The sequence below is a fragment of the Dicentrarchus labrax genome, unplaced genomic scaffold, assembly GCF_905237075.1.
Source record: "Dicentrarchus labrax unplaced genomic scaffold, dlabrax2021, whole genome shotgun sequence".
Taxonomy (NCBI): domain Eukaryota; kingdom Metazoa; phylum Chordata; class Actinopteri; family Moronidae; genus Dicentrarchus; species Dicentrarchus labrax.
In genome coordinates, this window is record NW_026136719.1 from 11929270 (window position 1) to 11955892 (window position 26623).

General features: G+C 40.0%; 1 protein-coding gene and 2 long non-coding RNA genes across 6 annotated transcripts; 1 reads left to right on the forward strand and 2 right to left on the reverse strand.

The window, feature by feature from the left end:
• ercc3 (excision repair cross-complementation group 3) lies at nucleotides 1-17532 on the forward strand. Of its 3 annotated transcripts, XM_051380401.1 has the most exons (15): nucleotides 1-167; nucleotides 492-691; nucleotides 814-1050; nucleotides 1166-1215; nucleotides 1302-1437; nucleotides 2016-2186; nucleotides 3056-3260; nucleotides 3502-3816; nucleotides 3975-4159; nucleotides 4552-4754; nucleotides 4847-4943; nucleotides 5358-5475; nucleotides 5578-5696; nucleotides 6179-6328; nucleotides 6416-7082. In XM_051380401.1, exons 1-15 carry the CDS (start codon nucleotides 140-142, stop codon nucleotides 6551-6553), a joined length of 2352 nt encoding a protein of 783 aa, XP_051236361.1. In that variant the 5' UTR covers nucleotides 1-139; the 3' UTR covers nucleotides 6554-7082. The 3 variants fall into 3 exon arrangements, with proteins under 3 accessions (XP_051236361.1, XP_051236363.1, XP_051236362.1); XM_051380403.1 differs by lacking the exons at nucleotides 4847-4943; nucleotides 5358-5475; nucleotides 5578-5696; nucleotides 6179-6328; nucleotides 6416-7082 and adding exons at nucleotides 16963-17059; nucleotides 17459-17532; XM_051380402.1 differs by lacking the exons at nucleotides 5358-5475; nucleotides 5578-5696; nucleotides 6179-6328; nucleotides 6416-7082 and adding an exon at nucleotides 17459-17530.
• LOC127352211 (uncharacterized) lies at nucleotides 7848-16463 on the reverse strand. The gene is made up of 3 exons (XR_007881060.1): nucleotides 16292-16463; nucleotides 15526-15703; nucleotides 7848-13304 (listed from the first exon to the last, which is right to left on the reverse strand). It is a non-coding gene; the product is annotated as an uncharacterized LOC127352211 (long non-coding RNA).
• Nucleotides 17348-26500, reverse strand: LOC127352210 (uncharacterized). Of its 2 annotated transcripts, none has more exons than XR_007881059.1 (2): nucleotides 25711-26500; nucleotides 17348-20994 (listed from the first exon to the last, which is right to left on the reverse strand). It is a non-coding gene; the product is annotated as an uncharacterized LOC127352210 (long non-coding RNA). The 2 variants fall into 2 exon arrangements; XR_007881058.1 differs by having other exon boundaries at nucleotides 19777-20265.
• Between the last annotated feature and the right edge of the window lie 123 nt (nucleotides 26501-26623).

The following is a 26623-nucleotide window of genomic DNA, read 5'->3' on the forward strand; positions in this document are numbered from 1 at the left end:
GACACCGGTACTGTGTCGTAGCAACATTTGCCTCACACTGCACAGTGTCTCTTTGTGGGGTTTCAGGAGGACAGCGGGCAGATTATGTAGATATATCTGATGTGTTTTGACAGATATTACCTGTTCAAAACTTTGTAGAATGGGTAAAAAGGATAAAGGAGACCGGGGTGAGTTACTAATGTTACAGTTGAACTTAGCTAACTTGGCTATTAGCTAACTTTGTGGCAAACTGAAAGGTGACGGTCTTGAGAGAGTAAACATTTTACTGACACTCATATTTCTCTGTTGTGTAATTTACAACTGAAGACACTGTAGTTTTGCATGAAGACTTTGATTATGTATTCCTTTAATTAATCAGTGTCTTGGTAGCAGTTATAGTGAACATTTAGCGTAGTTCAGGGGATGGCAGGTCGTTTCCTCTTACTAAACTGTTTGTATTTGTCCACCCCTGTTACTGAGCATATTTTCTAACTCATACTGTTCGACTACAGACAAGAAGTCCAAAAAGCGCTTCTTTGAGGAGGAAGAAGACGAAGGAGAGGCTGGGGGCAGTGAGTCTCAGGAGGCTATACCTGCTGCTGCAGGTAAACAGGTGGATGAGTCCAATACAAAACTGGACGAGTATGGAGCCAAAGACTATCGTAGTCAGATGCTGCTGAAGAATGATCACTCCTCACGTCCCCTCTGGGTGGTAAGACATGTTTGGACTGTTGTGTGGACACGTGTGGTCCTCTTAATGCTTTTACACTCTATTATAAGGGATGTCGATTTGTATTTCTTTCTCATGTTCTTTTTTCATTCCCCCCCGTCCAGGCTCCAGATGGACACATATTTCTGGAAGCTTTCTCACCAGTGTATAAGTACGCCCAAGACTTCTTGGTGGCCATTGCAGAGCCAGTGTGCAGGCCTAACCATATCCATGAGTACAAGCTGACAGCCTATTCCCTGTATGCAGCTGTCAGTGTGGGGCTGCAGACCTCTGATATTGTGGAGTACCTGCAGAAACTCAGCAAGACGTCTGTACCTGATGGAATCGTGCAGTTCATCAAGGTGAATGGGAGAGTATCCGGTGTTTTTGGGGGACGAGGAGGGAAAATTTCCAAATGTATTGCTTTGCAAAACTTGGTTATTCAATCAGTGCATTTAATCCCTCTCCTTCTCTCAGCTCTGCACAGTGAGCTACGGCAAAGTCAAGCTGGTGCTCAAGCACAATAGGTGAATTCATTTCAACAATCATCCCTTTGCATCATTAGTCGTCCCTTCAGTGCTCTTCCTAAACTGTGCTGCCTATCTACCCTCAGGTATTTTGTTGAAAGTGCCTTCCCTGATGTGATCCAGCGCCTTCTGCAGGACAACGTTATCCGTGAATGTCGTCTCCGTACTGCAGACGGAGCTGACACTGAGCTCATTACTGAGGTCATCCACAGCAAGTCAGCGGTATGGTATATCTATTTTAACTCACACACAATCATATCAAATTATTTATTACTGTCACAAGTGCAAATTACTTTAAACTTTCAACCAAATCGTTAAAATAATAATGATGATGGTATTAAATTACTCCTAACATCACCGTAAATCTTCTTTGACTGAAAGGCATTGTTGTGAGACCCTGAATGTTTAGAATTATCTGTCTCATTTCTGGCAATAATATTGCACTTAAAGTCACACCAAAGTGTGATGTAGCGTTGAACTAGAGCGCAGTGTGATGTGCTGTACTTCACAGGTTGGACACAGATCATGCAGCTACAGCTAGATGGCAGCACAGCCACAATTTTAAACTTGTGGGTAGCCACTTATAAAAATGGGATTGTGCACACATTTGAACAAAGCAATATTGAGGACACGAGGAAGGATGTCTTGTGATGCAGGAACTGACTAGTCTCATCTAGTTTTTCTAACCTGTAAGTTATATTACCACCTAACGAAAAGCAAGTCCCTGAAGAGACCCAACAGGAGTTGTTACTGTCCTGGTCAAACACTAACAAATGTCCTTCTGTGTCTCCTTCTGACAGATTTCCAAGTCTTCTCAGGAAAAGGGAGGTACCTCCACCTCACAGGAGCCCAGCGATGGACAAACTTCATCCCAGCAGGTCCCTGAGGACATCTTCAGCTACTATGAGCAGATGGATAAAGAAGAAGAGGAGGAGGAAGAGACTCAGACTGTGTCCTTTGAGATTCGCCAGGTAGTCATCTGAATCACCACTACATACTTCACATTATTACATTACTGCTGACCATTTTTAAGCAAACAGCTTTGAAATGATTTTCTGTTCTTGCTTGAGATTTTCACACCACTATCCGCTACAGTAGTCATTTATTTTTCAGCTTTGAATATTACCTTCTTGGGCTGTAACTAACAACTATTGTCATTATTGTTTATTCCGTTTCTTATTGTTACAATTAATTGCTTTAGAAAATAGTAAAAAAAAAAAAAATGTCCATATTCAGTTTACAAGGATATAAAACTGAGAAAAGCAGTAAGCCTTCACATTTATGAAGCTTGAACCAGAGAATGTTTTGGCAATCAATGATCATCACAATTGTTGACGAATCATTTTCTGTTGAGTGAGTAATCGATTAATAGTTTCAAAACTCCCAAGTTTGTGGTGTTACACAAAAAGGCTTTGATATGAGGCTGTCTACGTGCGATTGTATTACTACAAGATGATACTGTATCATTGTGGGTGTGATGATCATTAGGAGGGATTACCCACTTCAAGCACATCAAAGCTCTAAATGCTGATTTGCATACGCACAGATATGAGCCTGGCTGCCTGGAAGATGGGAAATTAATCTAAAAACATATGGTATTCTTTGTAAAATGGTTAGCAGTAATATGAGTATGCATAATTTTTAAATATTGAACTGAAACATTCAAAACAACTGATTTGGTTCTTGAAAAGAGCATTAAAAGGTATATTTGATTGCTAGTCACTAAAAGCCATTGTTTATGTTTTGTGGCTTTATTTAAAATTAAGTAATTAAGTAAAAGAATAAATTGTATTTCTATAATCTATTCTGAACTGTTGTATTCTTCTTTTATCGTGCGTAGGAGATGATTGAAGAGCTGCAGAAGCGTTGTATTCAGCTGGAGTACCCTCTGCTAGCAGAGTACGACTTTCGCAATGATACAGTCAACCCAGACATCAACATAGACCTAAAGCCCACTGCTGTGTTGCGGCCCTACCAGGAAAAAAGTCTGCGAAAGATGTTTGGAAATGGACGTGCTCGCTCTGGGGTCATCGTGCTGCCCTGCGGTGAGACAGCTGGTTCACTTTGCCGGACAAAACAGAAGAGACACAACCAAAGCGTTTCATCAAAATAAAAATACACATTTATAATGGCAAAATGGTAGAAGAATTAAACAAACAAACGGGGTATACTCTTGTACCCCTCAACTTAATCCCATTACTTACTGTTAGTAATCTTTTTGTAGGATAAATATTGTGTGTAAAACTTGTGTATGTTTCAATTATTTTGTTCCTGTTTGCTTTCCAGGAGCTGGTAAATCATTGGTGGGCGTGACAGCAGCGTGCACGGTACGTAAACGCTGCCTTGTGTTGGGGAACTCGTCAGTGTCAGTGGAGCAGTGGAAGGCTCAGTTCAAGATGTGGTCCACTATTGATGACTCTCAGATCTGCCGCTTCACCTCCGACGCCAAAGACAAGCCCATCGGCTGCTCGGTGGCCATCAGCACGTACTCTATGCTGGGTCACACCACCAAGCGCTCCTGGGAGGCTGAGAGGGTCATGGAATGGATGCGGAGCCAGGAGTGGGGACTCATTATCCTGGATGAGGTGCACACTATCCCTGGTGAGCTGTTAAAATACATCAGACAACTCAATATTGCCTTCCAATGTTATGCTATGAATATTTTTGAAGTAATGCTTTGGGGTACAGTGGCATGCAGACACATATTTCGGTCACATTAATCTAAATGGTAACGTAATAACTTTGTGTTTTCTCTGTAGCCAAGATGTTTCGTCGTGTCCTGACCATCGTCCAGGCTCACTGCAAAATGGGGCTTACTGCCACACTGGTCAGGGAAGATGACAAGATTGTGGACCTCAACTTCCTAATTGGGCCTAAGCTATTTGAGGCCAACTGGATGGAATTGCAGAACAATGGCTACATTGCTAAAGTCCAGTGTGCAGAGGTGAGACTTGCACTATTGTACCAGAAAATAAGATAAAGGGACACACTTAATATCTCATGATTAGACAGCTTTGATTGTGTGCCCTTCTCTGTGTAGACCTTGTTTCTTGATAGATTTTGAGCTGTCTTATATCATTTAAACATGACAACTTGTAGAGTTGTGTGGAGCTGCATGCAAAAACAAAAACCATTGAATAATTTTGGCTGGTGTCTGACATGCAGAAGAGTTAGTCCAGTTAAAAAGCAAATTTCATATACTCAGATATGTACTCATGAATGATGTTTTTATAGATTAACTCTTACTTAACTTTATACTTGTCTGATTGTGTTGTTAGTTTAAGATCATTGTAAGTGCCTTTACCTCTGAACAATGTACCCATGTCTGTGCTTCAGGTGTGGTGTCCGATGTCTCCGGAGTTTTACAGAGAATATGTGGCCATAAAGACGAAGAAGCGCATCCTGCTTTATACGATGAACCCCAACAAGTTCCGTGCATGCCAGTTTCTCATTCACTTCCACGAGCGGCGCAATGACAAGATTATTGTCTTTGCTGACAACGTGTTTGCCTTGAAGGAATACGCTATTCGCCTCAATAAGTAAGTCATTTACAAAAAGAACAGCAGAGTGTTTCAGTCAAATATAAGAATTCTTCTTGTTTTTAATTCTGCTCTGTCGTTTTCCTCTCGAGGCCTTACATCTATGGTCCAACCTCTCAGGGGGAACGTATGCAGATTTTACAGAACTTCAAACACAACCCTAAGATCAACACCATTTTCATCTCCAAGGTAAACCAAGTAATCTATAATGGCTTTAACATTTATAATATGGACTGTACTCATTCAACCACCATGCGCCCCCTTGTGACCTGTAGGAGGCGCACATGTATTTCTAGACAACTAACCATGATAACATCTACAGTGATCTCCTCTGCACATAGTGTGTATGTAAATATACTGTACAGTATGACATGGTGCGTTGTTATTTATATGGATTCTGTGCTCATTTTGACATTTTATTACTTGTTCTAAGTATGATTAAATATTTTATCCAATTTGGACCTTGTCAGGGATTCAGAGAGGAGAGAGAGAAAATCTGAAATATTTTTTCCTTTAATAAATCAGTAAATGCATACTGCAAAAGTGATACAGTGGTAATATATCATGTCTGTGTATAAGTAATACACCCTTTCTACCAAATAGGTAGGAGACACCTCATTTGACTTGCCAGAAGCCAATGTTCTGATCCAGATATCCTCCCATGGTGGATCACGCAGACAGGAGGCTCAGAGGCTTGGCAGAGTCTTAAGAGCAAAGAAAGGTCAGTCAGTCTGGGAAAAATAAAACGGATTGTTTGCTTATGTGTTACACATGCTGACATAAATGTCTGAAAATGTATTCTCACTCCACCGACTGCTTGTAGGAATGGTGGCAGAGGAGTACAATGCATACTTCTATTCACTGGTGTCCCAGGACACCCAAGAGATGGCTTACTCCACCAAGAGGCAGAGGTTCCTGGTGGACCAGGGATACAGTTTTAAGGTGTGTTCAACAACATCATTTAACATTCTCTGTGTCTGCCCACAGAATGGCAACATCTACATATACCAGATTGTACGTATCTAACTGATAGCCCATACCTATATAAGTTTGCTCACACTAAAATTTCTAAGGTTTGTTTCATCCTGATTTAAGTATAGTATCAATTTTTAAAAAAGTGTCTTTTGTCTCTTTAAATAAACAAACTTTTTTACAGTTTCTGTTATCTGTGCACTTGAATAGGTAGAGCCTGTTTATTATGTATTCAAAAGGGTTTTGTTTCATCAGATCAAGTCTGGTTGGGCTTGTGTAGTGTGAGGCGGTCCAAGACTCACCAACTGAAAATCTACCTCTGAAATTTGAGAATTATTCTGGCAACAGCAAATATGGGTTTACTCTAGAAGAAGAAGAAGATCTTCATTTATGTGACACTTCGTGTTCCATATACAAATAATATAAGTTTTCATGTTCCTCTTTTTTCATAGGTGATCACAAAGTTGGCAGGTATGGAGGAAGATGACTTGATGTTCTCTTCCAGAGATGACCAACAGCAGCTGCTTCAGAAGGTCCTAGCTGCTTCAGACCTGGATGCTGAGGAGGAAGTGGTGGCAGGAGAGCTGGGTGCACGGCCACAGGTGAGGACTTTTTTAGTTAATTCCCTTTGCATGCTTAATTGTGCTATTGCATATTGCAGTACTCACATTTCTTTCTCTCCATATCAGTTCTCTAGGCGAACAGGCACCATGAGCTCCATGTCAGGTGCAGATGACACCGTCTACATGGAATATCAGAGTCGAGGCAGCAAAGCCTTGGCAGCAAACAAGGGCGTTCATCCACTCTTCAAGCGCTTTAGAAAGTAGATGCGCTAACTCGAACCCTGAGGACGTACTCAACTGCAACAGCGTAATGGGACAAAGTTGGTTGGGCAGCAGGATCAGATACTCTGGAGAACAGAGCAATGACTGGAGATAACCTGCAACTGAATATTATCTGAAACTAATGATGTACATTGCTTCCTCCTGGTAGCTGATGGTGATAATGGTTGAAATGACCTGTACATCTGGTTAAGAATGCAGCAAATGATGCCTGCAGGGCTCGGCTGCTCTATGTGATACATTTTAAAGTTTCAGCTCCAGCTTCCTCAAGCACCAACATGAACAACTGAACAATGAACTCTGTTGTTAGATCTCATTTGAAAAAAACAGTAGCTTAAAATTAACTCTCAGTCATTTGGCTTGAGTGGAAAAACTTGTCTAATCTGCTGTTAGTGGTTGCTTCACTGGCAACTGTATCTGGAAAACCAAGGGTGTATATTGGACCTTTGTCAGTACAATGTTTTGTAAATGTGGCTACATTTTACACAATAAACATCAGTCTAAACCCACAAAATTGATTGATATTAATCTGTTCCTGATTGTCCCATTGATGGTATTTTTCACTCATGTTTTGTTCGGGGATTTCCTTCTTTGAAATATTAAGAAATGTCTTTGAAATGTCCTTTTTCTCTTTCGGCTTCTGAGTGAAAGAATGAAAGCACTTCATGTCTTTAGGTTGTTTTTTTGCAAGCCATAGGGGGAAACTTGTTTACCTCATTTACTGCAGGAGGTTCAAATGAACATCAGTCTCCTAAGAAATGAATCATGATTACACGTGATCTGTTATACAGTGAAAGTTAGCCCTTGAAGACTGATAAGACATGAACTTTGAGCTTCATTTGGACTTTGCTGCCATAAGGAAAAGCTGGGGCTAGAGAGGGGTTAGGGGGGCCTACTTCCTCTGCTTGTTGATTCCTTGAAGATATTCCAAAAGCAACATCTAAAGCCTGGTGCCTTGTCTAAGCTTCCAAAGTGGTGAGTGTGGGAAAATACCCACCTCTGTTCAGCCACCCTTCACTAGAACACAGGGCATGCTTCCCTCTGAATGGCCCTGTGTGTGGCCCAGATAGCACTGGCATGCTTATCAGGTATGTGGTATGGTATTGTATGGTATATATCAGGCATGTGAATCTTTGAGCTCCAGACAGTGTCTCTCAGCAGTTTGTATATGTGTATATATATAAACACTTTATCTATATATCTTAGAACATAACTGCTAAACATTAACAAACCATCTGATGATTTGTGCATGTACTGACATGAACCAGACTGTGGGAGGGACTTTCAAATGTTTTTATTTTGCACTGTTAGACTTTTGCAGTTTACTCAATCATACATCGCTATTTCCTCACGGCAACACTGAAAGGTATCCAAATAATGGCAATCATGAATTTTTTTGAATTTAACTAAGCAGCTGCTCTTTTATATGCTTTCTACAAGTCAGCAGACAGAGGCTTTCAACATCAACATGACAAAACAATACTTCTGTCAGTTTCTTGTAAGTCTATCAAACTGCTAACACATTGTATCATGACACATCTTTAAAAATGTTAGGTATGATCAACCTCCCATCCAAATTCCATCATTACATTTTTTTTCTCTTAATTGTATGTATTGAAGTCTAATTGGTGCTATTTGTTACCCCATAAACATCAGCACTGCAGGGTAAAAGTTGAACATACATTTTATCATAGGAATTCTTTTACACTCACACTGATCTGGAACAAATAAACATAACCTCTTTCTGAATGGTGGGTAAATTAAGATTTAAATAATACAATTGTTACAGGCTGGTCCTTTTGCCTTATATTATTTATAATACATTTACATTTCTGAGCTAAATAGAACATTTAATAGCCAGTATGTAGTTATGCTACATTACATTACATTTTGATTTTATAAAGAAAATGTCAGTCTAATACAACGGAAATAATCCTGGATTTTCACTTAATTTTAAAGTCAAAGGTCAAACAACAAATGAACATGAGTACTGATTTACTTGTGTTACTACTGCTTTATAGATGGAGCACAGGAAGATGTATGGTAAAATTTTTGACAATTTTAACACAATGAGTACCAAGGCTGAGTCATTTGCTGCGTGTCATCCTCTCTCTCTCTCCCTCCATTTCCTGTCTCTTTCCTCAGCTGTCACTATCAATTTAAGGTAATAAAAGACCCTATAAATCTATCTCTCTCTCTCTCTATATATATATACAGTATATATAGATCGATATATACAAAAAAACCGTAACACTCTTTCCTCTCTTTCCTTCCCTTCACAACCCTCCCTCACCTCTCAGCTACCCCCCTTTCCATTCATCCCCCCTTTTTTGTCTCTGTCTGATCTAAGCCATATTCACGTTGATGAGAGACTCAGTGTTAACTATTCATATGTTTCTTTGTAAGATAGCACTTTCAAATAATTAATTCTTTTTTGTTTGACCTTTTTAATTTGCAGATTAAAGAATACAGAAATAGGAAACACTGAAAGGGAGTAGAGGCAACAAAGGTCCTGGGTCAGACTGTTGCATGATTGGTGCCCACATGACACAATTCAGGCAGAAAAGATGTCATATTTGTAATTAAACTCTTAATGTTTCTGAGACAAACAATCTGTTGCCCAATAATGAACAGTCCTCAGTAATAATGATGTTTCACACTTGTCTGGTACATGTGTGTGCAGCTGCATCTGTGTGCACAGTTACTGCCTAATTTGTATGGGGTACTGTCAGATTAATGAGAATTAAAGGTGTAGAGTGTTTTTGTTCTGGACTGAGGGCTACAGGATATGGCCACATCCTGGCAGGGGGTAGACTTAGCTGAGCCATTACCTGACCCTGTGGTGCATTTGCCTCTACTTAGTACACATAAGAGCTGTCAAGACATGTTAGCAACAGCCAGAGTTATAGCACAGATTGTGCAGAGGTGAGATAAGAAAGAAGAGTTGGGTACACAATGGATGTTAGAAAATGTAGAGAAGATTTGGGGGGGATAGAGGGGAGAGGTCTAAGCCTTTCAGTCTGAAGTGTTGCCAGCATCTGTCCTAGCTGGAGTTGATTAAGGGAGAATCTGAGGAAGAGGGATGTGGGAGACAGAAAGACAGTGAAAAGGATGGTGGGGCTGCCTCTTGTCCACCCATGCATTATATTAAACATACGGGCATCAGAGTGAGGAGGCTGGATGGAAAGATAGACAGGAGGGCAGGAAAATATGTTAGATGTGGGCTTGAGTAACATAACATAACATAACACGACATAACTTTGGTCATCAGGTTGGTCATCACTCAGGTTCATCTAGGAGTAAAGGCTGAAAACCAAACAATTCAAACACCCGATAAGCATTAGTTCTAAACAAAATATAAATAGGCTAATATATGAAGTATATTACTAGTATTAGTAGTAGTAGTACTAGTATAAATATATTTTTTATAACATAATGTATAGATATAGATAAAGTACTTTAGTATAGAGAATAGATCCATTGGCTACATTATCTCATCACCTGCAACATGATTTCAAGTGTGAGCGCTGGGCCCTGGCAGGTATGCCCTGAGCTCTATTACTAGAGCTCCTACAGACATTAATATGCAATTCCTCAGGTTCTGCTAGTGGAAGAGGATAATCTATACCTAGACTTTCTACAGACCCCAGTCATCCTGGTCTCAGCAGGTGGATTGTGACCAGAGAAAGCTGTGGTTATCAGGGCCAATGAAAATTTAGCATTCAACTGAGAAGAGACAGTGTCTGACTGAGATGTGTTACTGCATGCTGTTACTTGTAATGAATTAGACCTGTGACCCAACTGTTTTCTTCTTACAGAAGTATCTAAGTTTGGCTTTTGTTTATTTTCACCCCATGCTTCAGATGTGTTTTAGGATATACACACAAAGCTTTAGAAGAGGTTAGATTATAAATGGATGAAGAAAACAAAGAAGACTTTAGCCTGGTGGAAGAGGCAGGTACAATGTGAGTTGCAATAAAAGAGGGGTTCTTACAGGGCTTGTGTGGAGGCTTCAGGTTAGCCTTTGCAGGTGGTGCATGGCCATCATCATATACTGTAGAAGTGCAGTCACTCCAGCTACACTGCCACATGATGGCACCACAAAACTTAATTATAAAGAAAGGGGATCTTTTCAAGCTTTAGCCTGTTGCAACAGAAAGTAGTAGTCTTTGACCACTGTCTATTCTCCAATCCTTCTTAAGGATTAATTATATGCCAGCTCATAATTATCTGGAGAGGGCCTAGACAGGTGATGCATGTCCAAGAAACGTCAGTGACAATTAATTTCAAATAATAACGAAAAACATTTCTGAAAAAAGGCAATAAAAAAAAAAAAATTAGTTTACACATTAACCGGATACAAAAGCACTCCTTAAAACACTTAACCATGCCAACAGATTATCAGAAAACACTTAGTGATTAGTGTGTGGAGTGTTGTGATCTGTGAGTTTAACCCTTGACACACCCTATCAAACGTGCCACCCGTATCCCGCTGACATCATCTCCTCCCCTGTTGGCACGTGTAGTTCACAATCTTCACTTGAACCAGTGGATTTTCCACAAGCGTAATAAGCATGGTAAGCTTATTCAGGACACGGTCTGTTTACAGGTATCATTCCCAAATGAGGTGGTCTCCCAAAGAGGATCTCAAAAGGACTGAGATTAGTCCATGCTCCCTTTCTCATTTTCATGTACAGGGCAATTGACAATAACTTTGTCCACGATACACCTGTTTCTTCACAACATGTGGCAAGTTTTGCTTACAAAGTACCATTTTCTCTTTCCACAACTCTCCCACTTGCTGGGTGGTAGGAGCAATGTTGTCCCGAATCAATTTCAAGGAAATGTCCCAGTTGCTTAACAGCTTCACTCACAAATGGCGTTCCATTATCACTGCTTATCTTTGGAGGCACTTTAGCTTGGCAAAGTGGGGAAATAAATGTTTTGGAAGGCAAAGTTTATTATTATGGGCCAAACCAAATGTAATTCTTAAGTGTGCAACCATTTTTCTCCCAAAAGTGTCTTTCTTCAACAGTAGAAGACTGTTGCATAGCAGCAAGTGAGAATGGAACATCTGTGCCGATCAGCATGACGTGTGCATCCGCTCCTGCATTTCCTATTGAGACTGGATCAGAGCTGTTAGTATGAGCTTGACACACAGCAATATCCTTCAGCAAGAGAACAGCATCCAACAATGTAGCCACTCTGTCATGATGTCAGATACCGTCAGATTTGAGGAAATTTCTGTATTTACACAATGCACCAAAGTCACGTACAACACCAATAGCTGGTTTTGGTTGCTTCTTGAACGTCAGCATGAACACCCTTCAAAAAGTTGTCTCGCAGGTGGGTTTACCAGGTAGAAACAGTGTTGCAGAGGTCAGCTGGTTGTACAAGACCACTGTGGATGTCGTAAACGTCAGTGAGGTTAGCGAGTTACTTAGAAACAGATTCATCGTCTTTTCTATTTGCAGGCGGAGACTTTGGCTGTCCATAGGTGGCGGGAAAGCTGTTTCAATGTCAGTGCACAGGGTTGTTTAGTTCTGTCCAAAATGTCCTACATCTTTACTATATCCCCTTCTACTTCCTCCTCTCCGTCGGTTGTAGTTGAGAAGGGAGATGTTGTAGTTGTTAGTTGGGCACGTGTGGCACAGGCTGCGAGGGTGAAGGACCAAGGTTGGTGAGGTGGAGGTGGCACTATTGGAGGGGCGTGGTCGAGAATGTGGTCCATTCTGAAACACTGAGGCACTGTACGGTACAGAAAAGAATTTTTCTGAGAAGATTTGTCTGTTGCTTTGTCAGTGGTTTCAGTATCATCATCATCTTGTGGATGAAATGGCATTTGTTTATCATGTTTTTTCCTTTGCCTACTTTCTGCTTCATTCTTCCACATATTCAGTTCCTTCCAGTGTTCTTCCACATCTTCTAAGTCTTTCTTTGACACTTTTCTCTTTGCCTTCATTTCTCATCTCAAAATCAATCCTTTCCTATATCTGTATCAACTATCACATGCTAAAAAAATATACTCATTGCTCTTTGAGTATAGCAAAAAAAATTTACCTAAACATTTTGTGGACCTACAGCTTAAAAAACAATATTTGGATCAGTAAAGTTTGCTCTTTTTGTTCCCCATTGGCCAATCATGTCACTTAACTATCTGGCCCGCAATTATTCTCTCTTAGACACAATCGTCAACGTGAGTCCAGGTGGTTTATGCTACAACTCTGGTAAAAACAGTCAGGCTACTACATTCCTAGAAATCAGACTTGAAGATAAACCACTGTACATGAGCTAAGTCCAGCTAAACAGATTACCTTAAGTGATCGTGTGTGAAAGGGAGAGGTAAGGCAACTGAGGTAAGGCAGCTGACAGCTAAGGGAATGACATAAGTAGGTCACAATGCTTGAGGCACAGGAAAAGGGAGGGGAGGGAAGCTCCTCTGAGGAGTGCAACATTACACTGTACTCAAGGTACAAGCCTTGGGCTGGCTGCAATTGCTGCTGTCTTATCTACTTGAGGATGCACCTGCCCACTGCCCAAGTGGTACCCCAGATACCGTACCTCCCTCCGTCCAACTGCACACTTTTTGGCTCATTTGGCAGTGAGCCCAGCCTGCCTCAGTGACTCGAACACCGCTATCACACTCTGCATATGCTCCCACCAGCTTTTACTATGGATGATAACATCATCCAAGTAGGCGGCATGTGTGCGGATGCAGGACACGGTCCTTGAGGCCCTGAGATGTGGAGAAAACGAAAGGTTAGAGCGAGGAAAAGGGGTAGGCTGAGTGAATGAGTCGTGATGATGGGTAGCGGGGGGTGTGGGTTTTCTGCAGGTGGTGGGGCATCGGGGGGGCATCGGGTGGGCATCAGGTGGGCATGGTGATATTGGAGAAGGAGGGAGGAGATGGTGACTGAGCCCCCGACCAGGCCAGCAGACTCTCAAGCAGCTGGTTCTGCTCCCCTGCCTGGTCGTGGAGTGCCTCCAGACACAGCCCGCTGCTCACTGTGCATTGCAGCAAGGTCTTTTTATATATGTATATATATATATATATATATATATATATACACACACACAAACACACTGTATTAAATAAATTAAATTCTCCTTTACACTATTTTTTTATACACTCACAGGCCGAAACACACACTCATGCACATGCAGTGCATGAGAGATGGTGGAGTGATGGGCTTGCCTTGTTAGTGGCGCTCATGAGCAATTTCTTGGGGTCAGGTGCACCTCGGCAGTGCATAGGGGGTGAAACTGGCACCTCTCCAGTCCACACTCCATATTGTGGTCTGTGGGACTTGAACCGGCGACCCTCCGGTTCCCAAGCCAAGTCCTGCTACTGCCGCCTCAGGTCTGATATGCTGTGTCCTGCAGCTGAGTGTAAACCACACCCACCTCCACATCAACATATCAGTAACCATAAATAACCAGTTTTAAGTAAGAGAATGGAAAGAACTGTGTATGAACAGATCCAATCTTATTTCTCAAATAAAATGTAATCACTAATTTCTAACATGCTTATAGAGAACAACATTTGACAGCCACTACCTTGACTCAAATGGTTAATGACATAGAAGAGGGAACACTTATAAGTAGTTTTGATTTTTCTGCTACTTTTGATATCATTGATCATGAGTTAATGTTGAAAAAATTAAAATGTTTTCTCAGTCTGCACTACTATGGATAAAAAGCTATTTGAGTGACAGAAGGCAAATAGTGTACTTTAATGGAAGTGATTCAGGTGTCAAGGACGGGAAAAATGGAGTGCCTCAGGTAAGTTGTCTTGGGCCACTCCTATACACAATTTTTTACTAATGATCTTCCTTAAGTTTAAAAAAAGTCACATATTTCAATGTATGCAGATTACTTAATAATATACTTTAATAACAACAATAAGTAACTTTATGCTCTATTATTGGGCCTCTGCGATTAAGACCTTCATTTTCTGGCTGGAAGCCTCAGCCGTATCACCCACGTGGCAAACCTAAAGGTGTAATCCCATTTGCCCCCACTAAGATTAAGATTAAATTGTGGAGCAACAATCATATTCTACGTGGTTTACTTGGAAACAAATTAGGTGTAATTTTAATCTTAAACCAATATCCCTAGCTCTACCCATTGCCAGGAACCCCATCTCACCGCCCTCTAATTTGGATAGAGGCTTCCCTACGTGGACACCGACTCATCCAATTTAAAATGATACACAGGCTCCAATACTCTAAAGTATGAGTAAAACTCACCTATGTGTGATAAATGTCAAACTTGCAGTGGCTTGCACTTCTAAGATGTGGGTAGCGGACCTGACTAACACACTCCATATGGAGGGAATACAATACGCTCTAGGAGATAGGCTCTCACAATTCAACAAGTCCTGGAAACCCCTAATAACATATCTTGTAAATGTAAATCCAGTACAGAAACCCATACTTTGGTAAATACTAATCATAATAGAGATGACCGAACAGTGAAGGTTGCTGCACGATGAGGCAGGTGGGTGGGGTGCAGGAGAGCAAGGGAGGACTACTTGGGAGGATGTTGGAATAGGTACAAGGGTGGTAGGGAGGATGGGAAGGAGGGGAGGGGATCTCTGGTCAACTCATTTTGTTTTGCTATCAACATAATTGTTATTATAGTTTATTTATTTATCTGAATCTTTTCTCTGACCCTTTGTTAGTTCCTACATACCATCTTTTTGTATTTGAACAGTTCTTCATTCAATCTGTTACTTTATTTTCAAATTACCTGTGTGCCTATTACTTGGTTTCCTAATAAACTTAATGCCACATTCACAATTGTATGGACTATGGAAATGAGCACTGATTGCACTAATGTTGTGTATGTGAAACATATCTGCTTAATAAAAAGATGTTTAACTTAAAGTCATTTTCCAAGTAAAAAAGGAGATTAAAAGGAACACTGTAGAGTAGCCAGTGCATGCGGTGACCTACCTGCTTATCAGCCTTGTGGACCGTCATGAGTGCAGCAATTTGTTTTTTCTGGGTTCTTAGAAGGCACTTGAGTTTTAGTACTTTTTCCAAGAAGCTTTGCATCTGGCTCGGACTCGCAGCTGCTGCTCAACCCTGAATAAGGCATTGCACCCCTCTGAAGCCAGAGGTCCACTGCCGCCTGAGAGAACACAAATATAAAAGTGTGTTCAATGTCAAAATTTCAGGACGGAAAAAATGCTTTATCTTTTAGTATTTGAGGGTTTCTTTTTAATGTAGGCCTACAGTATATCAAAATATCATATCATGAACAATGGCCAACAACAATCTGTTAAACTGTTAAAATTGAACCTCAAACTTTATTTACATTTTATTATACAGCTGTGAAGTTAATCTTCAGAAAAGTAAAGAGCATCTACATGTGTTTTCAACTGTTTCACTACATAGAAACACAAGTTACCAGGGTTTGCTTTCTGAAAGGATTCTTTGTAGTAGAGGCCACAATTCAACTGGTCTGACCCCTGATAATCCAATCCATTTAAACTCAAACACACGTGACAACAAGGCCACGTCGGGTGTTGGATTTGAACAGACACGGGAGCTACTGGAATAAATTTAACTGTCGGAGATAAGCATTATGACCACGAAGGAGTTGCTAAATTTGCACCACTTACAACTTTCAGTTTACAAACAATTAAGTACCAGTAATAGTAGTGGTTGTAGTAGCACTCTAATGAACGGCAAACGGTGATAAACAGTTCTGTCTTACCCGGAGTTGTTTGATCTAGCAACGAAGACCGCTACCAAGTTGGAAGGGTCCCTGACATCCAGGGTTGGGGATCCCATGCACTGTCCACCTCCCCAATAAACTGCAGTGCTGAAGCTTTTGAGGTGAACATTTCATTCAGAGCTGTGCTGGGGATAGACATAGTGTGATCTTCGTGCACTACCACATCCACCACTTCATCCCGGTAATATTCCAGGGGTGATAGAGGTTTAGATGTGCATCCTGTTTTTCATCTTTTGCCAAATTAGTTGTTAAGTTAACTCCGGCACATTTTCATTGATGATGTGAAATTGCAATGTTGATTTATGTTCACTGTCCCCTATAAATACAAATAAATAAACAAAGATATAAACTACTGTATATCAGGTTAAGCTACACCAAAACTGCTATGCAAAGCCTTGAACTACTACTATTGTTACAGTATGTCTTAATTATGCCATGTACCCATGTCTGTGCTTCAGGTGTGGTGTCCGATGTCTCCGGAGTTTTACAGAGAATATGTGGCCATAAAGACGAAGAAGCGCATCCTGCTTTATACGTTGAACCCCAACAAGTTCCGTGCATGCCAGTTTCTCATTTGCTTCCACGAGTGTTTCAGTCAAATATGAGATTTCTTTTTGTTTTTAATTCTGCTCTGTCGTTTTCCTCTCAAGGCCTTACATCTATGGTCCAACCTCTCAGAGGGAACGTATGCAGATTTTACAGAACTTCAAACACAACCCTAAGATCAACACCATTTTCATCTCCAAGGTAAACCCAGTAATCTATAATGGCTTTAACATTTCTAATATGGACTGTACTCATTCAACCACCATGCGCCCCCTTGTGACATATAGGAGCACCAACCACGATAACATCTACAGTAATCTCCTCTGCACATAGTGTGTAGCCTATGTAAATATACTGTACAGTATGACATGGTGCGTTGTTATTTATATGGATTCTGTGCTCATTTTGACATTTTATTACTTGTTCTAAGTATGATTAAATATTTTATCCAATTTGCATCTTGTCAGGGATTCAGAGAGGAGAGAGAGAAAATCTGAAACATGTTTTCCTTTAATAAAACAGTAAATGCATACTGCAAAAGTGATACAGTGGTAACATTTCATGTCTGTGTATAAGTGATACACCCTTTCTACCAAATAGGTAGGAGACACCTCATTTGACTTTCCAGAAGCCAATCTTCTCATCCAGATCTAATCCCATGGTGGATCACGCAGACAGGAGGCCCAGAGGTTTGCCAGAGTCTTGTGAACCAAGAAATGTCTGTCTGGAAAAAAACACAACATATTGATTGTTATGTGTGACACATGCTGACATAAATTTATTTTTCTTCTATGAACAAAACATTTCATTCTCACTCCACCTGACTGCTTATAGGAATGGTGGCAGAGGAGTACAATGCACACTTCTGTTCACTGTCCCAGGACACCTCCAGGATGCCTCTTTGTGAATTAAGCCATCTCTTTGGTGTCCTGGGACAGAGTTTCCTGGTGGACCAGGGTTACAGCTTTAGGGTGTGTTCAACAACAACAATAATTTTACATGATCTCCCCACAGAATTGCACCCTCTTCCTATACCAGACAGTACATATCTTTTGTGCAAAATTTGGCCCATACCCATTTAAGTTTGCTCTCACAGAACAGGAGCAATTGCACTCTAGGCACACTAGACACAGAATCTAAAAGTTCTACAGGTTATTTCAGCCTGATATAAGTGTAGTATCAGTTTTAAGTGTCTTTTGTCTCTGTAAATTCAATTTCCCTTTTTCAGTTTCTGTTATCTATACACTTGCCCCTGATATCATGTATTCAAAAGTGTTTGGTTTAATCAGATCTAGTCTGGACTGAAAACTGAAAATCTGAAATATGAGTTATTCTGGCAACAGCGAATATGGGATTACTTTAGAATAACACAACAAGAATGAACAAGAAAAGGAACTGGTTTCACAGAGAGCATCTTCCATGTAGAGATAGTTTACATGATAAGAGAACTTCACCTGTTCTGTTGTTGATACCTGGCAGGAGAGCTGGGTGCCAGCCACAGGTGGGGACTTGTACTCAGAAAGGACATATATTTAATTTCCTTTGCATGCTTAATTGTGCTATCGCATATTACAGTACTCACATTTCTTTCTCTCTCCATATCAGTTCTCTAGGCGAACAGGCACCATGAGGTCCATGTCGGATACAGATGACACTTACATGGAATATCAGAGTAAAAAAAAACCAAACACATGCACACAAAAAACCCTGAACCGTGTCACTTTTGTGTATGAAATTCAAGCTAAATTCCACAATGCTTAAAGGCTGTGGCTTATTGTTTGCAGTACATTCATGTCCCAATCCAGCTCCACCAACAGACAAACTCTTTCGTCCCCCTGGCCATCAGACGGTACAACAGCTCTCAGTCAAGGCAAGGAGGACAATAGACAATGGACAATTTCCTCCTCCGTTTTAATTTGAATGTTCATTTTAATTTGAATGTATCATTGTATGCTGCTACTGGATGTTTGAAAACCAAGGGTGTATTGTCAGTACAATGTTTTGTAAATGTGGCTACATTTTACACATTAAACATCACAGTCTAAACCCACAAAATTAATGGATATTAATCTGTTCCTAATTGTCCCATTGATGGTAGTTTTCACTCATGTTTTGTTTAGGAATTTCCTTCTTTAAAGTGTTAAGAAATATGTTTGGAAATGTCCATTTTCTTATTCTGGTTCTAATTAAAATAATGAAAGCTCTTCAAAGCTCTCATTTTTGGTTGTTTTTTGCAAGCCATAAGGGAAAAGTTACTGCTCACTCAAATGAACATTAATCTCCTAATAAATATAACACACAAAAGTATGGCAAAATGGACCATGACAACATTAAAAACATGAATGTTTACAGAAAACTATAAAAAACAGATTAATAACTGTTATTATGTCCATGACTAGTGACAATAGTCACTAGTGCCAACACATCACATTTTCTTTCCCAGCACACCAATTTATTTTGATTTAGCAGAGTAAGGAAAAGTTTAGCTGCAAGATTCTTCTTCCTTTGAAGCCTAAAAAGACAAACTTTGAGCTTCATTTGGACTTGGCTGGCATGAGTAAAAGCTGGGGCTAGAGAGGGGTTAGGGGTCTACTTCCTCTGCTTGTTGATTCCTTGAAGATATTCATAAAAACAACATTTGGAGCCAAATTGGTGAGTGTGGGAAAATACCCACCTCTGTTCAGCCACCCTTCACTAGAACACAGGGCATGATTCCCTCTGAATGGCCCTGTCTGTGGCCCAGTTGGTTTAATCCCTGTTTTGTGTCCTGTGGAGACTTGAGGCTTATTGGCATGAAAGGAGCAAAAAATTATTGCGACCCACGCAGAGTTAACAGAATACTAAAATATATTTAACAATTAAATATAAAACTGTCTAGGCTCATAGGAGGAGTTGAAAGAGAATGCGAGACACAGTAAGCAACTTGAGTCACAGTTTAACTTGAAATGTGAATGTATTGAAAGTTGTATTATGAAAAAATGTGTTTGTTTTGTTTACAAATTAACAAAAATAACCTAAAATGGTTATACTACATACACAATTCACAGCAACAAAGGAAAATGCCTCCAGTATGGAATAGAGTTCAGGATTTATTGAGTTCAGGATACATTTGATCCATTCAAGTTCAAGTTTGTTCCTTTTTAGTAGGATAGTAAGTTTCAGTTTTAAAGTGCTTTAGGTCTGTCACAACAAGTCAAGTGGCAAGGTGTGAGGTTTTCACAGTCCCACCACCCCTGTACCCTGTAAGTGATGGGGAATGAAGGGTGGGGTGGTCTCCTCCTCTGGGCAAAAGGTGATCTTGGTACAACTTCTTGGATTAAGGATCAGGTTCAGTACTGGCTTGCCATGTCCTTCGTCAAGGATAATCCAAAATCTAAGGGTTTTTCCAGGAAATTTCAAAACCTAGCCTGCACAAAAACAAGGGTATTATTATACTTAGTCATGAAATTCCAGTCCTCTGTTGCCATACTATATTAAATCACGTCAAAATTTTAAAAAGACTACTGCAACACAATAGTAAATAAATTAATAAAACATTACAGCATTTCTCATATGAAGTATATTATAATTTTTACACCATTCGTGCACTTTTTTTTTTAGCTTTTATAAATAATCATGATGTATGATTATTTAATTCTTGAAGCATCAAACTAACGTCGGACCCTTTAAATTTTCGAAATACACACATTACCTCTTTAAATCATGAACTGAGTAACAACACATCAGGTATTTGACACATTTTTACACATTATCATTAGCACTAGCAGTGCATAACTGGGTAGCCACGCTTCAAGTGTAAACAGTTCAACACTAACAAAAGTACAAAAGTTATCAAATACAGCATCAAAGTAAAAGACTTGATCTACAACTCATAATTTTTATATTTTCTAGCAGAGATATGATGCTTTAACTCTCAGTAACAATGCGTCAACACTCTCAATATCAAAGCAGTAAATACAATGTCAAGTTAACATATCAGTAAAAAAATAAATAAAAACAGCTCACTGCGGCGTCATGTTTTGACCGACATTGAACCACCAAGTGCAAAACCATGGTAAAGTGAGCCGCTGTCAGAATTCCCTTGCTCAAAAGTAGGGTTGTTATGGTAAGGATGGTCATTTTCTGTAATGTTCTTTCTGTGTATGAAAAAGGGTACATACTTAAATAATAATAATTAGAATTATTAGAATAATAAATAGAATAATAGATCTAAATAGACAATCTAAATAAATCTAAATAAACACTATAATAATAATATTAATAATAAAGAGTTGTATGTTAGAAATGTGAAGTATGGGTCCCCAGCATATAGGAACTGCCAGATGCTAACTTGCATATGTTGGGCAATTAATTTGCATAATCACCTATACATACATATGGACAATATTTCAGCAACTGTTGGTCCGATTTGGACAATATTGGAATTATTTGGGGGCTATTGAGGATGTTGAATCAATTTCTGACATTTTCAAAATACAAAATAATAAACTGGAAGTGGCCATATTTCAACTCTTAGTGGGCCAACTTTCATTCATTTTGAGTTGATTTTTAGGTCATTTATGTGCTTAATAAATTGAACTTGCATTTTAAAACGGAGAGAGCTCAATGCCATGTGAATGTTCAGTCTTCTTATTATACTAAGATATTAGTATATCCAGTTGCTGCACAACATTGGGTTATTGCTGCTGTAGTTACTGCTGCGGGTCAAATAATGGCTGCAAGGAAAGACGGAAGAAACACAGCTTTTTATGTATAGTTTATTGTCTTAAGGAAAGAAAGTTGATTTACTATTATTCCATCCTAATGACCCCTCTAACCAACTGAAATCCTGGGAGCAGTCTGTAAGATGGACCAAACAATCCAGTCCCAATTGCATTTGACACAGTGATGTAGTAGGTGGAATCCCAATGGAATAAAGTTGGCTGACCTATTGAATGCCATCCTTTCTAAAAAGAGCTGAAATAAAATGATGCTGAAAGGGAATGACCTCGAGAAACTGGTCACGTTTAACCAATTTATCCCAATTGTAATCCTAAATAAATAAGTAATCCTAAAAGCCCTCTTGAGTCTCTTGGCCAAGGCATTGGTGATGGTATGACCAGTGCACCAAAGAGGTTTTATTAAATCTCCTGGATGTTCCGAGAACCCTGTGACCCTAGTGGGCTAGGATGGTACAGGACAGGAAACTACTGGGAGTAGTAGTAAAAGTGGAAATCCTGAGACCACAGAATGGTGAATTGAGCAATACTAGGGAAATTCCACAGGGACATTTGGATAAAAAAAAGCCTACATCTTGAGGCATCAACCACAGATGTCTTATTGTATGCAAGACAAAGGGTTGATCAGAATGGTGATGCACATCCCAGCACTGCTTTTGCAGAGATTACACAGAATGTTAAACTCTACGGATAGGACAAGCCAAAGCCATTCTCAGACACAGTAAAATACCTAAACTTAATAGAAAAACTTGTCAGCGCCTTCCCTATTAGTACAACAACTCCAGCGACCCCTAGGTGGCCCAGGCAGGTGTGGAGTAGAGAATGGGGAGGAAGCAGAGAGAGGACAAAGCAGTGCTGCAGGTGGAGTCTCTGACATGCTACAGAGTCCTGGTGGGAGCAGTGAGTAGGGAAAGAGTAGATCTGGAAACCTTTCAAACTCCCCAGTACAAGGCCTAGGGAAAGGAAAATCTCAGTGTGGTCCAGGAGGAAGTGAGTTCAGCAGTGAAGGAGGAGGGGTCCAGTAGAGCAGTCAGCATGAGGCAGCAGGAGGATGGACTGACAAATCACATGGACTAATCTATGGCAAGCCGAGCCTCAGCGCATGAAGTTCCTGATTCAGGCAGTGTCCTGACCAGCCCATCAAAATCTCTTTATCTATGACAAAGCAGAAACCCTGTATTGCCTGCAAGGAGACATTAGAGCACATCCTCAGTTGCAGCCCAAAAGCTCTTGGACAGGGCCGGTACCTAGCATCCCAAATCAGGTTCTGCAACCCATTAAAGAAACCATCAGCATGGGAATTTGCAACAGCAGACAAACATGGCCCACTACCCAGACAATTGTGTAATGGCTTTATTACAGCTGCCAACTTGCCCCAATAATCAAAGTCTGCTGCCACCTGGGCCTCTCATCACCAGTCTTTGTCTGTCATCCTTATCTGAGGCTGTGGCCAGTGGATTAGTGGTTGCCCTTGTGCGGCAGGGTCAATCTGTGGCCACTGGAGAAGTAGAATTCAGCCTCTGACAAGTTGGAGTCAGTAGAAGAAGGGCTTGCACTTTGCAAATTGCGTCTATGGGTGACGAGAGAAGCTTGGAGTGGCGCTCCCATCAACAGATGACTATAAACTTTGTCAATCTGGCTATTCTGTGGTGTGCAACATAGATCACACTTGAAAGGGCATAATGTATGTCCTCAGGATTTCCACCTGTATTACTACTCCAAGTGGTTTCCTTTCCTGTACCATCCCGGCCCACTCACACCATTGGGTTCTCTGAACATTCAGGAGATTCAATAAATTCTTCTCTGGGTCATTCGCTTTAGGGATCAAACTTTTTCTGCTCCTGTTTTGATGCTTTGGGAATTACAGGATGGCCTTCAATAGGTCAGCCAACTTTTTTTCACTGGGTTCCCACTTTAGTAGATCACTGTGTCACATGCAATCAGGACTGGGCGCAGTTGTTTGGTCCATTTTACAGACTGATCTCAGGATTTCAACTGGTGAGAGGGGTCATTAGAATAGAATAGTAACTATTGGTGGTAACTAGGGATGTTCTGATTAAGTTTTTTTTAGGCCCCGATCCGAGCTGAGTCATGTAATATCGAGTATCTGCTGATACCAAGTCTCAGTCCGATACTAAGCTATAACAGTACGCAGTGCACACTTCAAGTACATTGAAGTTATTCAAATCAATCTAGTGTATATGTTTGACAATCAAATATCTCTGTATTGCATTAAGGAAAAAAATGCTTAATGTTTTTTTTAAGGATGTCCTGATCCAATCTATAACTGACATCTGCGCTGATCAAGGAACTTTTAACTAAATTCGTATGTTTCTTTTCCTCCACTTTGAGCTCTGTGTGTGACGTCCCGCGAACAAAAAGCCAATAAGAGTAACAAATTAATGTGATCCCTGCAAAAGATGTAGAGAAAATGGAAATAAACACAACTAATTCAGTTCATTCAGGTAACTCAGGTAAGGGCTGCACTACAGCAACAAACATTGGAGAGAAACTTACTCCAGACAACGACAAAAAGATTACAAAAACACAAAAATCAAAGATACTCGGTATCAGCAGATACTTTTCTGGTTGGACTTGTCAGGCAGCCTGAGCAGCATTCGGCATAGGAACATGTCTCCAGTCCAGATTTTTAATCAGTACAGTTGAAATATGAGGATATTATGATTCTTATATTGTAATTTAAGTCAACTTTGCTTTAAATTTGTCTAAAGCCATACAGAAATCGGTTCAAATCTCACATGGCTGAAGGTAGGGTCATCCTGAAGATGATTCCATTGAAAGTTTTACCTCACTTACTCAAGAAAATGTTATCATTCAATTTTTATAATAAAAATTGAACCAACTCTCCCTTTAATTTTCTGAACTATCTTACATAGTTTGGGTTATTATGATTATTTTGATTATTATAGTGTTTATTTATGTTTATAATAAACACAGAAAAAGTGAATGTTTCATAGCTTGGATTTATTTTCTACAATAATTATTATTCTAATTCTAATTCTAATTAATATTATTATTTTAGTATACTCTTTTTCATAAAAGAATACAGAAAGAACATTACAGTAAACGGGTAGGCCTATATGTATCTTTCAGGCCCTCGCTCAGCAGCAAACCTTACCATAATAACTCTACTTTAGGCACAACACAGTTGAGCGACACCACTGCCTAGGATGTCCCGATGTGATCTCAACGATCGGTATCGGCGCCCATCAAGGCGTTTCTTAACTGAACTGAACTGAACTGTCAGGAACAATCGCCGTACAATAACCCCGGGACTCTAACAACTACTGCACCTGTAACCTGTTTATTATTTATTTTTCCATGGTTGAAATTCAGTTTATTTTTTAAATCATAAATACAATCATTCAAATACCTATATGCTGTGCATGCTGCATATACTGTTATATCCACCTATATACATAAAGAAACCCGCACATAAGATATGCATTTCAGCATCATTTGCACTCTGCACTATTGTCTACTGTCCACAAATGTTATTGTTTTTTATTTGTTTACCTATAACAAAGAGTTTCCTCAGGTCAACGCGCCACTGCACGTGCAACAAAATTTCCTCGAACAAAAAAGCCTATAAGAGTAATTAACTAATGTAATCCGCGCAAAAGAAATAGAGACGATGGAAATAAACAACACAATGTTGACAGTTCACTCAGGTAACTCACGTGACTGCTGCCGTCACGCCTTCTCCGTTTCTGAGAAGCGCGTTCTCACGGCGAGACCGCGCTTCACGGAAACCTAAACCATAGCTGAGAATGAGATGCGTGACCTCAGTCTAAGGTAACAGCAGCCCCGAAACAAACAAACACTGGAGAGAGACGCTGCAGGCAGACTGGGGGTATTTTACACTTCTATAGGAACAACCACAAAAAAATGAAGGGACAACTTCGATGCAGGCATTTTGTTTTTTAATGCAAATATAAAGCTATTTATTTGACAAGCATATGAATATGCAATGTGCCCTGCGCTGTAGGATCTAAAAAAAAAGAACTATCGGATCGGGACTCGGTATCCGCAGAAAATCAATAGCCTATTAAATCACTCGGGTCAGATCCGGACATCTATACGAGCCGGATTAGGCAAAATCCGCTTACTCACCAATACTTTACCAAATGCGGTTAACTCCTGGCACACCGAGTGTAGAATCCCGTATTCAACTTCACATAAGTTTTATCTCAAGGTCGCCTTAATTCATTTATCCACTTTCACTCGTTTTAGATGAATTGATTTATGACCCAGACCGTCTGCTGGCTCTGTCGCTTTGACTGCGCTGCCAAGATTCAAAATGGAGGGGTGGCACTTAATTCCCGTCTCCAATCAGATGTCTGCATTGACTGATATAACCAATAAGAACCAAGTCTAAGCACCCTTACCTTGAATGACACATGTTTTAGCAAACAGAAAGTAATAATGAGAATAAAAATTACACTTTAAGAGATACAATTCTCGACTGGGTTACATAAAGAAGTATATATAAATTTACGTAGGTTGTACCATCCGGCTGATGTACATTTATCACAAAATAAATGGGAAACATTATACATATAAGACATCAGCATATAGGCTAAAGGTTGCTGATTCATATCTTTATAAATGGGTTGTGAATTCTGTGAACTGTGATTGTCTTCTTCGCTCCGCGTTTTAATTATTATATAGGCTATTCAAAAGGTAAGGTCAGCACAATAGGGTTTAAAATGTGTCAAGAAGATCAGGACCAAAGGTTTAGTCCTACTACGTTAAGAGACAGAGACATGAATAATAATATATTTTATATTTGCTGAATATAGCAGTGGCATCCCTTTTATCTTTTGGAAAGCTAATAAACATGAATAAACCAGTGATGTCTATTCAACGTGTGTGTGTGTGTGTGTGTGTGTGTGTGTGTGTGTGTGTGTGTGTGTGTGTGTGTGTTTTTTGCAAGCATGCGCGCGCGTGCATGCTTGCAGAGGGTTGCATGTGCGCGTGGATTAATTGGTTTGATGTAACTGTCCTCTGCACGTTGTAACGCACT